The 17,517-nt window shown below is 40.9% G+C and overlaps 1 protein-coding gene across 1 annotated transcript in view; it reads left to right on the top strand.

The window, feature by feature from the left end:
* The window catches only part of obsl1b (obscurin like cytoskeletal adaptor 1b), a 33,043-nt gene that overhangs the window by 13,095 nt on the left and 2,431 nt on the right, over positions 1-17,517 (top strand). The window contains exons 8-21 of the mRNA XM_029530057.1: positions 3,440-3,712; positions 3,950-4,225; positions 4,309-4,584; positions 4,828-5,103; positions 5,191-5,466; positions 6,325-6,594; positions 7,106-7,372; positions 8,396-8,662; positions 10,732-10,844; positions 11,186-11,339; positions 13,814-13,975; positions 14,201-14,305; positions 14,448-14,714; positions 16,901-17,170. Of these exons, the coding sequence (XP_029385917.1) occupies positions 3,440-3,712; positions 3,950-4,225; positions 4,309-4,584; positions 4,828-5,103; positions 5,191-5,466; positions 6,325-6,594; positions 7,106-7,372; positions 8,396-8,662; positions 10,732-10,844; positions 11,186-11,339; positions 13,814-13,975; positions 14,201-14,305; positions 14,448-14,714; positions 16,901-17,170 (3,252 nt within the window). The remainder of the gene's footprint in view (positions 1-3,439; positions 3,713-3,949; positions 4,226-4,308; positions 4,585-4,827; positions 5,104-5,190; positions 5,467-6,324; positions 6,595-7,105; positions 7,373-8,395; positions 8,663-10,731; positions 10,845-11,185; positions 11,340-13,813; positions 13,976-14,200; positions 14,306-14,447; positions 14,715-16,900; positions 17,171-17,517) is intronic.

The raw sequence follows: 17,517 nt of genomic DNA, 5'->3' as shown, positions 1-17,517 counted from the left end.
TACAATGTTTGATCACAAGTGTTTTGACAACGTATCACTTGGCTTCCATATTGTTTTGGGTTGGATGAGGGCTGTCGACATTTTCTAGAGGGCGCTGTGTTGGAAGAGGTTGGGAACCACTGCCCTGAACACTCACTCTCTTGTTTGTGTCTAAGCTGTTTACCTGTGTCTGTGCGTCTTGTGTTGGCATTCAATTACAATCAATCTTGATTCTTATGCCTTTTGATAACTTTTTGTTTCACTAATTGTGATGTCAGTTGTTTTATTGGTGTTGTCCTGTCAAATGTGCTTTCTTCTGAGGTGAATTGTTCATCCATTTGCCTTGGTTTTATATTTAAGTTTCTTTTTTTGAAATCTTTGCAAGTATATAAAGCTTATTAAGATACTCTTTTTGCATTATCTGAAACCTTTAGCACTACCTGTGAAGTTCTGCGAGCTTCAAGACACTGACAGGAACCAATCCGTTCAAGAAGGCAATCCCATTGTCCTCAGCTGTGAACTCTCTCACAGTCCTTCAACTCATGTCGACTGGTCCAAGGATGGGATGAAAGTCCTGCCACAAAACAATGTGGAAATACAATCAGAGGGTCTAACAAGGAGACTGCTCATCTGTTCAGCTGAAATCATTCATGGTGGCACTTATCAATGTTCAACATCAGATGACACCGTCACATTCAAAGTGGACGTAAAAGGTGATTTCCTTCTATCTTTCTTATCTCATACATACCGTGTCTCATTTAGGGGTTTGAGTGGTTTTGAAGTTTCATGAGAACATGGTATTGGAGGTGGAGCTGTATGCTCCAAGTGTCTCCAAGTGTCTGTCAAGTGCTAGTGGCCTCACTTCTTATCCAAAACCTTTATTTCCGTCTCTTAGGCCAATCGCCACAGATCATGCCAATCCCCTTGTCAGAAAAAAACAAGACGGTTGCAATTGGTTGTCCAATTATTCTCCAGTGCGAGGTCTCAGACCCAGTTGCCCAGGTTTCCTGGTTTAAAGAAGGGGTGGAACTTTTTTGCAGAACAGGCCTCGACATGAAAAGAGATGGCAGCTTCAGAAAATTAATGATTCACTCAGCTAAGGTGTCTGATTCTGGCCTCTACAGCTGTAGTCTCGCTGATGGCGTTGTGACATTCCATGTGGATGTCGAAGGTGATTTTCTTGTATCCTGAATGAGTTTCCACAAATATTTTAGCCTTCACTGTAAACATCTTCATACTGCCTTCTAATAACTCTTCAAGAAATTCTCCAACTTTGTAACAGTATGAAAACAGATCTCCTGTTAGTGTATGTGTTAAAATAACAAAAGCAAGCTGTTTCATGTGCACACCACTCCTTGTTAAATGATATTCTGCCAGCTTAACAGCCACGCTCTTGCATTACTTCCATTATGTCCCCCAGCTACACCTGTGAGGTTTTCAGCACTTCAAGAGGTTGCAAGAAACAAATTTGTTGAGGCAGTCTGCCCAATTAAGCTGCAGTCTGAAGTCTCAGAGCCAACTGCCCAAGTCTATTGGCGCAAGGATGGAGAACAGCTACCTCCAAAGAGTGAATATGAAATCCAGACAAAAGAAAATCTGAGAGCACTAGTTAATCAATCTGCAGAAGTCACACACTCTGGGCTGTACAGCTGTGAGGCCACAGATGACCATATAGAATTCAAGGTGGATGTTGCAGGTGATCTAAGTATTTTGAGCTTTGTCAGAATCACTAACTTCTTTCAATGAGTGCTTGGCTACTAGAAAAGCTTAGGCTCCCAACATTTGATTTTATAGTTTCAAAGAATGTGTACTAATACTTAAGAACACACTATGAGTCTGATTGACAATTTGTTGTTGAAAATAGAAACTGTATTAGAACAGCTTTTACTTAAGTTTGAACATGGACCATACATAAGGGACCAAAGATGAAGTAATATTCATAAATACTGAGTAGCAGCAGTGGTTATTAATTTGTCTTTTAAAGAACCTGGTGGCAGCTTAAAAGTACACAGTATTTTTGTAGTGACAGTGAATCACTGTTTTAAAAAAGTAATAAGTATGTCATTTTAGACACCCTTCAGATCGTTAGATCAGTCTTATAGACCACTGTTTCTAACCCTGTGAGACCACTGACTGGAAAATGTAAAAATAACTGGGTGATCTCAGCGTCAACCTGTGTAGGCACAAACATCTGTTCAATCTGGAGCTAAATCTCAAACTAGACTTTAGCTGGCAAATGCAGGTCTGTTACATCGCATAGCATCACAAATCTGTTTGCTATTTGGTTACTGTTCAGTGAATTGAAATTCCTATAGCATCGGTTTGATTCTCAGCTGTTCCAGAGGCTGAGAGCAGCAAGTCTGTTGAAGCAGGCAGCCTGAACAAACTGCAGTGCAAGATCTCAGACCCTGCAAGCCTGACCGTCTTGCATAAGGATGGAATTAAAGTCTTGCCCAAGTCAGATATAAGCATGGATTCAGAGGGCGATAAGAGGACGCTGGTTATGAAGTCGGCCACATCTTCACACTCGGGGGTTTACGCTAACAAAACTGATGATTCTGATTTCAACGATATCTATGTGGAGGTGAAAGGTGATATGCTTAGTGTTTTCCTGGCAAAATGTTGTCACTGCAGTCTTATATAACTTGATGACATCTAATATCTAAAAGAAAGCAAAACCTGATCAGCATATTCATCATAGCTGATTTACATCTAAATGTCCTCATTTTAACACTGTTAATTTTTCATATACTTGCTTCACATTTCAGAGCGCAGTCTGACAAAAAATAGCATGTACTTTGACAAATTTCTTGTTTTTTTGTTTTTTTCCCCAACATATCCATGGTTGAGTTACATCAGTGCACTGCTTTGATTAACTTTCTCAGTTTGTTTCAAAAGCAGATTAACCCCAAGGATGCTAATGACCTCTACGAGAAGTGGGCACCTAGATCGCAATGCCTGAGATCAGCATGTTTAAATTGTGGAAACCTGAGTAGATAGCTACTGAGTGCATGAGAATAAACGAGAAGATTTTACTTTCAAGCAATAACTTACTTCTTCTATCTATTTTTTTTTTTTTTTTTTTGCAGCCACACCGATAAAATTTGTCAATATCCCAGAGGAGGACCTCTTCAAGAGTGTTGTGGAGAAAGAACAGCTTGTACTGTCATGCGAGCTATCGAAGACTGATGGTGTTGTCCAGTGGTACAAAGATGGAAGTGAAATACACCAAAGCAATAATGTTAAAATGCAAGCGGAGGACACCAAAAGAAACTTGACTATCCTTTCAGCCCAACTATCTGACGCAGGCACATACACGTGCCGAGCAGGAGATAACGTTTTAATCTTCAAGGTCACCATACGAGGTACTAAAGTCTTTCTAAACCTACTTAATCTGACCTTGAAAGTGAGGAAAAAATTGTCAGCTCATGTTTCAATTGCCTATATCCTTCTTTTAAAGAACCTCCAGTGATGATTATCCACCCTAAGGAGGATGTTCACCTCGACCGTCATGTTCCTGATGAAATCATCTTGAGCTGTGAATTGTCTCGTCCCAACGGTGTTGTCAGCTGGTACAAAGATGGCCAAAAGCTGCAAGAGAGTGAGAATATCAAACTCAAGATCGAAGGCCCTTATCGACGACTAAAAATCCTCTCTAGTGGAGTCGAAGATTCTGGAGAATATGTCTGTGATACAGCTGATGACTCAATATTCTTTCACCTTAGTATTACAGGTAAGCTCTGTGCTATATACCCAGCAAAAAACACATCAGAAGCATCAGTATGGAACACCAATATTTGGGGTTAACTGGTTCCTCAAGGGTCACATCTAAAGACGTGCTTGTAGGTGTTGGCAAACTTTTTTTTTTTTTTTTTTGTGCTGTGGTTTTTGATTAACATGTCAATTTGACATGTAGATGACATTAAACCAATGAGTAATGAATAAGTTATATTAAAATGCCCGTTTCCAGAACCTCCAGTACGTATTGTGTCCCCAAGCCAGTCACAAATGGAGCTGTGCCAGCAAACGTCTGAGAGGATGGTACTGAGCTGTGAGATTTCACGGCCCAATGCAGTCGTGCGCTGGTATCGAGACGGACTAGAGGTGGAGGAGAATGACAACCTCATTCTAGAAGTGGATGGCATCTACAGAAGGCTCATTATACCAAAGACCACGGTCAAAGATTCAGCAGAATATGTATGTGACACAGCAGATGATTCTGTGACATTCTTCGTAAATATAGCAGGTAAAGAATACTTCAAAATGGGGGAATATAGGTTCTCTAAATAGGTTGCTGTGTCAGTAACACAAATTTTTCTTAATACTCAGAGCCCCCTGTTCGCTTCTTACGTCCAAGGAAGACTGCAAGTAGAATAGAGAAATTGGCAGGAGAGGCTCTGTGCCTAGACTGCGAAGTTTCAAGATCAAATGCTGAGGTCACCTGGAAAAAGAATGGAGAAGAAGTAGAAGACTCGAGAAATATCACTATCCTCGAGGATGGTGTTATGCGTCAATTAACCATCCACTCTCTAACGGTAGAGGATGCTGGGCAATATGTCTGTGATGCAAAGGACGATGTGATGGATTTCCATGTAAACGTGCAAGGTAAGTTATTTTCCTTTAGGTGTATCTCCAAAATCAGATATGTTTTACAATGCCGTGCTGCAAAGCCCTCAAAGGTGCAAATGATAAGGGAAACGGAATTCGTGCCTCTTACTCGATTTTGAGTCACGACGTCTCAAAGATAAAGTCGAGGTACAGGATACAACATCTTTTGGGACCTGAGAGCTTTGTGCTGTGCGATATCAATTCTACAAAAACAGATATTCTTCTCTTGTTCATTTTCAGAGTTGCCTGTAAAAATTCTTGGAAAAACCGAGGCAAAGACAGAAAAGCAGTTTTTAGTGTCAGATGACATTATTCTTGTGTGTGAACTCTCAAGATCCAATGCTGCAGTTAATTGGTTCAAAGATAATCAGTTAATTGATGACACGGAGCGATACTGTAGTGAGGAGCAAGGTGTTTTCAGATCACTGGTTGTCCTAAACGCTGGGCTCCAGGATTCTGGAGAGTACACATGTGATGCAGGGGACGATAAGATGGTCTTCTATATTACTGTCAAAGGTAATCGTCTTATTGAGCAAATCAAATGCAATCCATCTGTCCTCCACTCAGGAGAACAATAACTGGTACTATGTTTCTTATGATCAGAGCCTCCAGTGCAGATCATTGGAAACTCAGGCCATCCAGAGCATCATATGCTGGTAGCAGGAGATGACCTTATTTTGGAGTGTGAGGTGTCTCGACCAAACACCACTGTTCACTGGTTATGGAATGGCGAGCTACTGAAACCAGACACTCGTATAAAAATTGACAGCTATGATGTTGTGAGAAAGCTCGTACTCTCTGGGCTTAAGCCCTCAGACTCTGGAGAATACATTTGTGATGCCATCGATGACAAATTGATAACAATTGTTGAGGTTCAAGGTAAGATGGAAGTGATTATGAAACATGCTTTTGTTGCTGAACTTTGTTTCACGTCTACAATTTGAACTCATAAGCGATGTCTTTTTGAATCTCATTTTTCTCAGAGCCACCGGCCAAGTTTGTGAACAAAGAAGCAAGTAATAACATCATATCCCATGAACATGAGAGTGTCACACTGAGTGCCATAGTGAGCTGTGAAAGAGCTAATGTTCGGTGGTTGAAAGATGGCCAACTACTAAATGAGGATAACATTCACATTTCCAGTGAGGGTAATACCCACAAGCTCACCATTAATCCCCTGCAGCTGTCTGATTCTGGAGAATATGTTTGTGACATAAACACAGATGAAATGCACTTCAGTCTTTTAGTCAAAGGTAAGAAGTTGGCACTCCAAATCAAAATGGGACTTTTATTCTACAGTAAACATTCACGTGATCAATAACATCACATTTCCATTTTATCAGAAATGAAGGTGAAATTTACCAAACCCCTGGAGAATGTTGTGTCCCTAAAGGGCAGAAGCCTTACACTACGCTGTGAGGTAAACAAGCCAAAAGCAGACGTGCAGTGGCTAAAAGATGGCAAGGATATCTCCCCGAGCCGTCGCCATACGATACGTGCACAAGGACGAGAGCGAAGCTTTACTATCCATCAAATAGTGGAGGAAGACGCTGGAGAATATACCTGTGAATCCACAGATGACAGAACCAGAGCTACTGTCAGTATAGAAAGTATGTACATTTAAATCTTACAACTTTAAGCTCAGAGAGATGAATTAGAAAGCACTTGAAAAAAGCCAATGTGCCAATCTATTATTCAAAATGTCGAACCTAATTCACTTGAATGCTTTGCCTTCAGCTCCCCGTGTTGTTGAGTTCATAGCAGAGCTTCGTAACATCACAGTCCGTGAGGGAGAAGATGCGGTGTTTAAGTGTGTCATTTCGCCAGTGGACACTCAGCTGGTGTGGCACTTCAATGGCAGGCCAGTACCTCTGAATGAGCGGACTGTGATTTCAAGCAGTGGGCTAAGCCACATGCTCTGCATCCACAACTGCATGGTTTCAGATAGCGGCAGAGTGACAGCTGATGCAGAGGGGTTGGTATCAGTGGCAGAACTCCAGGTTCAAGGTGAGTTCTTACCCCATACATTAACACTATAATTATATATGTTGGCCTCCATGAATCACAGAAGTTACAGCATTTAGGAACTTCTTTTAAAGTGATAGCCATATGCTTAACTGTGGCCTATTTTCAACAGGAGTGAGGCAAATAAGAACAAAAAAAATGAGTTTATATTCCACATAAGCATAAATACAATAAATAATAAACCTTTCAGACAAGTTGAAATAGTTTGAGGCGTCTTTGATGGCTAGTGCTTAGCAGCTTCTCCTGTTAGAATTCCTTTGGTAACTGACAGAGACAAGTGGCTCAGCGGTTTTGGCATGTGTCAGACTGCAGGGGGCAAGGCTCTTCAGAGCTTTTACATGCACCCTCTGCCTGAACTTGCAGTGCAACTTTTTGTATTGTATTTCACTCTGGGTGTAGCCTCAGTGTACTGTTATGCAAACACCTCATCAAATATAACCATATAAAAGTATATAAAACGTTGACGTTAGACGCTGCGTATGTTCATTTTCAGAACAACAGGTGTTGTTTACCAAGAAAATGATGCCAGTCGTCGCTGAAGAGTACACTGAGGCAGTTCTAGAGGTGGAGGTGACTCTCGATTCAGGAGAGGTGCAGTGGATGAGGCAAGGGGTCATGATCCATCCTGAAGCAAAGTACACCCTGAAACACAAGGGCAGAAAACACAGCCTCACCATACACAAGCTGGCCATGTCAGACCGGGGCACCTACAGCTGTGAAACCCTCCACGACCGCACGCAAGCCCAGCTCACAGTGGAACGTGAGTGTGCACGTGTTCTCACTATGCTCGGTTCCTGTTTGTTTACTGCTGTTGCCCCCTGCTCCACCTCTTGCACAGCCGCTATTGCTTCTTGTGAAGGCAAAGCTCAATTAACTGAGTAGGAGTAATTTGAGTGACCGGGAGACCAGGATGGCACTTGCACTGGAACACGACGGTAACCAACAGGTGACGGTCTTAAAGCTTGAGCTGACGCTCAGACCAACATTTCTGTCACAAGATCAATGAAGCCCCGAGATGATTTCATCTCCATGTTGAAGCAAAGCAGATTGCAGTTTAAATTACCAGGAAATACCAGATACATTAAAAAGTTATCAATCTATGTATAAGAATTTGATTTTTGATATTTTGTACGTAAAAAGTGTCAAGGACCACTTAAATTTCTATAAAGTAGCAAGCTTAACACCTATGACCGACAGGCCGGTGGCTGAATTACAGGCTGTTCTTTCAACACTAGCATGGGTGAGAAGGGGAAAGTCAGGACTTCAGGCTGCTGTTGGCACCTCTTATGAATTTGGATCTCCTCTCATTGCATCTAAATTTACACCCTGGCCTTCAAAACTAAGGTTGTTGTCATCAGGTCTCCAAAATAAACACTCCTTTTTCCACAGGGAATGCCGGTCTGTGTTAGAATAAGTGAAAAATGTTGGCAGTTTCAAAGCTGGCTTTCATATAAATCCCGGCACTCAGATGACTAAAATAGCACTTTGGCAGTGTGTGCCAGCTTGTATTGTTCAACTGCAGACTGTTGTGCACAGAACAGACTCCATTCTGCAACAGAAAATGGACACCATGTGTGCTCAGTGCTAAAGCTGGATAAAAAGGGATGCCAATCTATCTGACAACTTTTGATTAACCACTACTTATCATTTGTCAAAGTGCTAACACAAAAAGTACTAACAAACTAGACAGGTAAACACTAAAACCAAAAGCCTATTGTCCAAGTTTCATTGCGGGACTCTGAAAGTCATTTGATTTTACATAGTTCTGCGTTGTCCTTTACAGCTCGAAAAATCACAATCCAGAGGGGGCTGACCGACATTAAAACTACTGAGAGAGAAACGGCCTCCTTTGAAGTGGAGCTCTCACATCCCAACGTTCCTGGCACTTGGATGAGAAACGGAATTCAGCTTAAGCCGACAAATCACTTCCGTATGAGTGCCAAAGGACAAGTCCACAGCCTCACCATCTCTAACCTCTCAGTAGAAGACACTGGCACCTTCACATTCAGTGTGGAGAACCTGAAAACGGTTGCAAGGCTTGTTGTAAAGGGTAGGTCGTTTAATTATGACGTCATATGAGGTAAACTGATAAGCTCTGTTAATATACTGGGCCAGGTCAAAGCTTCCAGATAACAAATGCAAATAACAATTTACTTCTTTTAGTTCCACAGCTCACAAACTCTGTACAGTAAACTGCAGCACAACCAAAACAAAATTTTACTGTACTCATTTTGTTGTGACTTCAGACTGGTAGCTAAAATGGTCCACTCAGACTACTAGAACGAATGCCAACCAGTGGAGGCATGATAATGGAATGGAGTGACGACTCTGCTACTGTTGTCTTTATCCGGTCTCATGTTGCAAACACAAAATAGCCTAGCATGACCCAATGAAAAGTGCTAGCTCTGTTCTGTCTCTTCTGTGAGGCGCTAGTTTAACCTCATGCTGTAAAATAATCTGCTCTATTCCTGATCCTTCAGTGGGCATCATCCCTTTGAGTTGTGGGCTGAAATGCAGAGGATGACAGTTGGATGCCAACTTGTCTTAAAGGTTGGGTTGGATAGGGTTTTCTCCTAAAATAATACTCATGGGCCCACTGTTTGTTAGAGCTATGACGGCCCAAGAAATTCCCACAAGAATTGAAGCAGGATAAACTCTACATCAGCGGTCCCCAACCCCCAGAGCCGCACAGAAAGAATCAATAACTTACATTATTTCCGTTTTATTTACTATCGGAATATGAACGATGTTTTATTTTGAAAAATTATCAAGTTCTCTCTGTTACATCCGTCGATGACTCACTCTTGACGCATGTCAAGATGCTCGTCTCGGTCACGTGATACGTTACTGCTAAAATTAAACCCACAAGCTAGCAAATTTTATTTTATTTTATTTTATTTTATTTTTTGTTTTTTTAAAAAAGGCTTTGGAAAGTTTCTTTGTGAAGGGGAAAAGGCCCAGTGAGGAGACAGAAGAGCCTGTGACTTCCACGAAAAAAAAGAAGCTGCATTTAGGTGAGGGTGTTACCGCTGCTAACAAAGTTGCATACGAGTGGATTCACGTTTATTACATTTCGAAAATTGCAGTTTTTATACCGACAGTATCATTTTTATTTTGTTGTATTTATCCTCCACTCCTTAAAAGCCGGTCCGTGGAAATATTGTCCGACATTAAACCGGTCCGTGGCGCCAAAAGGGGCGGGGCCGCTGCTCTACAGCCAGAGTTCTTCAGAAAAGGACACCTTCCGAAGAGGAAGTCCTAGCATAGGCCTGGACGAAAATGAGGAATGATGACAGCAAACAGAAGCCGTACGGTTGAGCCGACTGAAACGAGTATTCGGTACGGATATAGCCATTTTGACGAGTACCATGCGAGTGATATGAGGCAGCGCAGTGCTGCAGAAGGAAATCCTCCTCGGGTCGTCCTTTGAGAGAGACGTAAGCGACGCGCCATACTCCGGAAACCACGCCCACCAGGGGAAAAACAATCGGCGGCACAATTTAAAAAACACATTTCAGTAAATTAGCTTAAAACATTATTTCAACATATCACACGAGTAGTTTAACACGCTACAGTGAAAAACTCACATCTGTGGGTCTTTCTCGTCATCCCATCTCCTTGCCTTCATTTTTATGGAGAAATGATCCTACTGAATGAATATTTCCAACTACCTGATGGGCCCCCCCCCCCCCCGGCAAGATCATCATTTAACCTGATAGCGATGAAAGGTGAGGCTACATCAACAATACTGCAACGTCATTTTAAAATAGCTTTCTATGAGCCATAAAGTTTTAAAATCTGCCCCACTTTACGGGGTTATGGGGTAAAAACTTGATTCCTAACAGAAGCGGTGCTGCATGCAGCTTAAAAATACAAATTTCATATAAACCACGCCCACACCCAGTTTAAGTCCCGCCCCTCTCGAGTACGAATAAGGATAACGTAGATGCTACGGATACTGATAGTGGTGTAGTTGCTCATCCCGAAGAATTACATGGCCACCTGCTGGAGGAAAGATACTTTCCAGACTACTTACTGTGCACAGCCATGCATTTTATAGAATTACAAGTCTGCCAACAGTTTTTCGTTTCTTGAGTAAGCATGTTTTCTCACCAACAGAGCCCCCAGTGACAATTTTCAGGAAACTGGAGGACCAGAGATTCTCTGAAGGAGCAGCAATCTCTATTGAGTGTGAGCTGTCACGGCACAATGTTGATGTGAAGTGGATTAAGGCAAGTGGTTTTTCTTTTTCCATTATAAAGAGGCAAACAAAGATGGATAACTTCCCAATGAAAAACATATCCTCCAAACAGCCACAAGTCACGCCTAGGCACAGATTTTAAGTAATTTTGACCAAGTATACAATTCTGAACCACATTTTGAGTTCAGGCCTCAAGTAAAGCAGACTGTGACTGCATTGTCTCCAGTAAACTTTGGTGAATTGGACGGTGGGTGACGGGCCATGTTGATCAATACAGAGAATTTCCACTTCATTGGACAGTGCTGTTTGAACTACATTTGAAATAAAAAACATTTTTTTTCTTTCTTTCTTTTTTTTTTAAATCCCTCTCAGAATGGTTCTGAGGTGAAGCCAGGCAAGGACTTGCGCATTTACGCCATGGGAAGGAAACGGTTTCTTCAGATCATGAAATGTCATGTCGGTGATTCAGGCGTGTATACCTGTGATGCTGGAGATGCTGCTACATCCTGCACCGTAGAGGTCTATGGTAAAGTCTGCTTTCTAAATACTATCAATCACAGAAGTCATCGAAGGGAAAGTTTAGGCAGAGTGAGATTGATGGCATGTTCTTTGGCTTCCCCTTCAAAATACACAGTATATATGTGAGCAAGTAGCATATGCTGTAAGGGAGAAATCAGCTCTCCCGTTAACTCTACACCACCATTTGACAAACAGACATGAGCATTGCAACCCACCAGTCTATTAGACTCTCGTTTCCAAAGCATTTTGGTGTCAGACGTTACCCAAGAACCAGTGGTCACGCCACATTAATCTTCCCATATACGATCCGTCCAGGTCAGCGTGACCTGGCCAAGACAAATGTCCCTGCCAAAACTTTTTTGGCTTCTACATGTCAGTAAACAACTCCTACCAGAGGTTTTTCTATCAAAGGCTACTAATAGACTCGATTTAGAAAGCAGTAGCACAACAAAATCACACAATAATCACAATTTTCCTCATGAAGCCACTTTCATATAGCTGCGATACATGACAGACTATCTGAATTGAAAACCACTTATCAAAGTGAAACTCAAATTTCTGCAGAACCAGGGCTACACTCCAACAAAGTGATTTTTGGTCATATGGTTGTTTGTTTGTTTTGCTACAGTGCCACCTAGTGAATTGGTTAGTGGCTGTGCTAATGCTGTTCCATGGAAATGTTTCGAATAAATTTGGCTTCCGGTAAGGTGGAGCTTAAAATTAGGGACCTAGAAATGTTGTCTTAAAAGTCCAGACACTGTGGCCTCCAGTCAGATACAACAGTAATACGCTGCTCCTATGAATGCATGTATTTGGATTTTGTCAGAAGTGATCCTACAAGATGATTCATACTATTGCACACAACTGTTACTGTCTGAGTGAAAATAACCAAAACATCAGATACTGACACCTGACATTTACTGATAGGCATATCAGCCGATACTGATGTTTGGCCAATGCATCAGTGTATACCTAAAACAAAAAACAAAACACGTAAGCTATAAAAATGCTATCAAGAAGTAGCTAAGCACAAAAAGAGTGCATAAAACCACAAGTTAACAGTGCCACAATATAATACAAGTATATATATATATATATATAATACAAATAAATATAAATAATTATAATAATTATATAAAAATATAATACAAGTTAACAGTATCACAATATAATTGTCCATTTCCTCCAGACAAAACAAAAGCAAAAGTCTCCAGTTTCTTTTGGATTTAATACAATTTAAAAATGTGTAATTTGTCAGGGACGCTGCCTAATCAGCTGCAGGAAATTAACTGGGAGCATTAAAGTTTCACGAAGGATGTGAAACTTTGCATAAAACATTTTCATCGCCTTCATCTTCGTCATCTTCTTTTCCACCATCATCGTACAATACACACTAACTTTATTTAAAGACGTGGACAAGTAAAAATTGACCTGTAAAATAATGATTAAATTACCATGAGAAAGTGAGAGTGGAACCAGAATAAATTATACACTAGCAGTAGACATAACTAGGCCTACATAAAGTTCATTTTTAATGCATTACACAATGGGAGGATATTATTTAGAAATCGTTATATGTATTTACTATTTTATCATGAAAATGATGTTAAAATGTCTGGACACATTTGGAGATGATGATGATGATGATGATGATGATTATTGCTATATTTAAGTTTACTATCATTATGCTTCCCAGCTGGTGAAATATCACAGGATCAGATGTGCATTTTAGTGTGATGACAATTTTGTTACTGTGAAGAAAAAAATAAAACTGTCGCTGAAGCACATATCTCTAGTTTCCTTTGTTATGCGGAAGGAAATAAGCATGCCTGTGAACTTGACTGTCAGGACAACACTGCCATCTGCTGAGGCCATTCAGTACAAATATAGTATGACCTGACCCATCAGAGGACTCAGGATGTGAAACTTTGCTCCAGCTGCTCACAATTAAAGCTTTCTTGGATATCAACAGCCTGGAAGAATAACAATTCAGATCACAGCTCATTCAGGCTCATTCATTCCAGCAGCTATCAGACTATAAAACACCTGTCGCTGCAATAAAATCTGCACTCTGGACTAATTACATTTCCTTCATGTTTTTTTTTTTTTTTTTTTGCACTACTTGAAACTTTTTTCATAATTTTTCTTGTACTTCTATTCCTTGTTTCTATTCTTGTAATTTTTCTATGCCTGTGATTGCTGCTGAGTTTCCCATAGGTGAGAAAAATAAGTGCTATCTTATCTAATCTTATATTATCCAGATATCAAATAAATTTTCTGATTCACAGGAAACAACAATAATGGTTAGCTCGCAATACATGGTTATGGGATTTTGCCTTCCTGTTCAGACAAAAAGAAAGCTTGAAATTGTCTTAGATGTTTGTTTTTTTAATCTTTTTATTCCTCCCTTTTTTTCAGTCAGCATTGTTGAGATGCCTGTTGAAATCTTTTCATTCTCTGCTCTTTGCCTGCTCTCTGCAGAGCGGGAGCTGTTGCTCATGCAGGGCCTCGAGGATCTGGACATCCAGGAAGACCAGAATGCTGTGTTTGTTTGTGAGATCTCAGTGGAGGATGTTCCAGGAGAGTGGTACAAAAAAGGGGAGAGGATACAACCAACCAGTACCATCAAGATCCGCCAGGAAGGTGAGCTTCAGAATCTTAAGCATGCAATTTACAGCCCCTCTCATCTCTGCTGATGATGTCAGGCTTTCAAATAATGGAACAAGGCAAGTGAAGGCCAATGTATGTATATATGATACCTAATTCACAGAAATGGAAAAATTGATGTTTTTGAGAGAATGCATGTTTTTAACCTATTATCATCTGGCTTTTTATTTACCAATTCCATGAATTTTGTTCTCAATTCAGGGACCAAACATTTTCTTCTTATGTGCAATGTGCGAGCAGAGGACTCTGGAGAGATCAAGTTCGTTGCCAGACATCTTGAATCCATTGCTTACCTGGAGGTGGAAGGTATTATGATTATGGAATCATTTATCTACAAACATGTTTGTAGATAAATATTACTCTGTATTGATATAATTGCCTAATTGACTTCCTATGCCAACAAATTACACAGTCTGTCCTCGATTTAATCTGCATGTTCCCTTTTCAGAGCTTCCTGTCAAAATTGTAAAACCTCTGCGGGATACGACCGCCCTTGAGAAGACCCGTGTGATCATGGACTGCACTGTGTCGAACTCAAGATGCAGTATCCGCTGGTACAAAGGCTGCACCGTCATCCTGCCTTCTGAGCGCTTTGAGATCTGCAGTGAAGGCTGTTATCGCAAGCTGATCATCCAGCAAGTGACGCTGAATGACGAGGGCACATACAGTGTCCAGGTTGGAGAGTGTACATGCTCCGCAAAACTGACAGTGGAGGGTAAGAGAGTTTGTGATCAGTCAGAAACACTGTGAAGTTGCAGCCACACCTTTCCATCTGAACAACATAGCAAAAACCAGGACACACAATATCTACGGGTGAAAACATGAAGCTGTATTACCGGGAGGAGGGGGTTGGACTACTGTTCCAGTCTGTGTTGGTATTGATAGTCCTCTACCATAGGAGAGCTATCAGTGAAAAAGAGAGCTCAATCATTTAAATACAGCAGAGGGAGTGGAGGTTAAATACATCCAATACAGTCTCATAGCTCCATCTACAGGCAAAGCAAAACTAACACATATCGTCTACAAATGGGATGGCTCAGTCTGAACTGTCCTTAATATAAATAAAGGGATTCAATAACTTCTAGTTATCAAAATCTACCACATTCGCATGCATGCATGGAAATAATTAATGTACATTATGGAGTTTGAATATATGAAATGGAAGTCGGAATATATTAAGGCAGCTATGGTCAATTAGTAGCCAAACCTATATTTATTTAATTATTGTTTGTATTTGTTTATTTTTTGTTTGTTTGTTTGCAGTTTGGAAAAAGGAGGCATTTATGAGAGAGCGCTTTTTCTTTCTGCAAATCACACATTATTTGGTAAACAAACTTATTTCAATATAATCACACATACATCCCATTAGCATCATAATGTATATAAATTATTTCCTGAACAGCTTGCCATTATATGTATAATACTTTGGACATGTTTCCCATTCAAATTAATAGCAAGTATGTCCAAACTTTTGACTGGTATATATCACTCTCTCTCACTCGGGGGGAGGGAGGGTTGCTGGAGCCAATCCTAGCCATGTTGCAGGTGGGGTACACCCTGGACAGGTCCCCAGTCCATCACAGGGCCAACACATACAGAGACAGACAGAAACCAACAACCACTCACACTCAGACCTACCTACAGGAAATTTAGAGTCTGAGTACATATAGATTTCCTTTATACAAAAATAAAACCATTGTTTACAATAAATGATTTCAATTTTCCTTTCACACTGGCAGAATTCTCTTGGCTTAGACTGAGACAAAAAAATAAAAGTCCTTTTAGCTGAGCTTTTAAATGTGATTCCTTAAGGCTAGAATTGCAGCATATTGCGGCATAGCTAAAGAGTAGGGATGCATGATATATCGGTATCGGCCAATGTTGGTCATTTTTTTTAACATACATGAGTAAAACTGGGCCAATATTAACAACCGATATTTACTTCTGTGTGTGTTTCGGGAGGCTGAGGGGGATTTTGGCCATGGGATGTTTAACTGAAGCAGAGAAGCAATGTCAGCAACGTGGATGTTTTTTTCACGGTGTAGAAAGAAGATACTCGAAAAGCAGTATGCAGTATTTGCAAAAGCGAAGTAATGCGGACTGAAATCATTCAACACCACCAATTTGATATGCCATTTGAAAAACTGCCATCCAGAAATTCACAAACAGTGGCAGAAAGCTCAGTTTTGGGACACTCTGCCTGCCTGAGCCACGCGACTGCAGCGGCCTAATTTATAGATTCGGACTCTCGTGTTTTTCTCGTATTTTTTCCGCGAGCCGCGCGTGGTTTGTGGAGAAAATACATTGAAAATGATCTGTTCAGGGTCATATAGACATCATACCATCAATAATCCATAATGTGTGTTTCAATAGCACGCATTAAAAATCATTTATTTTATAACTGTTGTGCCACAAGTAAACCTCCATCTAGAGAGTGACCTACTAGGACAGTAAGGAACTATGAGCTCTGAGATATGATGGAGCTTGGCCATTAGGAGCTTTATATGTTAACAGAAGGATTTTAAATTCTACTCTATTTTACAGGCAGCCAATGAAGAGCAGCTAACACAGGAGAGATGTGATCTCTTTTCCTAGTTCCTTTTAATATTTGTGCAGCAGCGTTCTGAATCAACTGAAGGCCTTTCAGAGATTTGTTTGGACATCCAGATAGTAATGAGTCACAGTAGTCCAGCCTAGAAGTGACGAATGCATGGACTAGTTTTTCAGCATCATCCTGAGAAAGGATGTTTCTGATTTTCCTAATGTTTCTCAGGTGGAAGAAAGCTGCCCTGTTGTTATTGTTAAGTTCACTTCATTTTTATCACAGCTCTGATGAATACACTTTAGAGAGCCATGATTAAAGAGTGTTTTCTTCCCCATCTGCTCTGTGTGTTGCCTCAGCGCTGCCTGTGTCGATGGTCAGAGAGCTGACGGACGTAGAGGTCAAGGCCCCTGGCAAGGCCTGCTTTGAATGTGAGGTGTCAGCGCCGGTCAACGAAGCTCCTGTGTGGAGTCTGAATGGTGAGCCCTTGCAACCGGGCCCTTGGGTTCTCGTGGAGAAGATGGGCACTGTCCACAGGCTCACCCTCAAACAAACATCCCTGGACATGAATGGAGTGCTGGAATTCATCTCAGGGAAAACCAAGAGCCGGGCTCAGCTCCTGGTGATTAGTAAGTGACAGCAGGAGGTGATTTTGATTTTGTTATTGTCCTCTGACATTACTCCAGTTTCGTTTTGTCATGTAGATTTATATATAGATATGCTGTGTAAGATTCCGAATAGACAACAGGAATGAATCCTGACTGTTTCATGTATAAATATGAAAGGATTAATACAGTGCTGCACTGTATTCATGCTACATAATTTAAACAAATTGACAGATTAACAGCCTACTACAGCGAGCCTATTCAAAAATCCAGTATTAATATAGTCCATATAACCCTCCCATTTTTGTGACTGCAGCCTTTAACTTAGGGGCCTCCTGAGACATGCTGCTCAGGGAGTGTTAGGTTGACAC

This window comes from Echeneis naucrates, chromosome 21, assembly GCF_900963305.1.
Source record: "Echeneis naucrates chromosome 21, fEcheNa1.1, whole genome shotgun sequence".
Classification (NCBI taxonomy): domain Eukaryota; kingdom Metazoa; phylum Chordata; class Actinopteri; order Carangiformes; family Echeneidae; genus Echeneis; species Echeneis naucrates.
The sequence above is the reverse complement of the archived record's forward strand: the minus strand, read 5'-3'. Positions and strand labels throughout refer to the sequence as shown.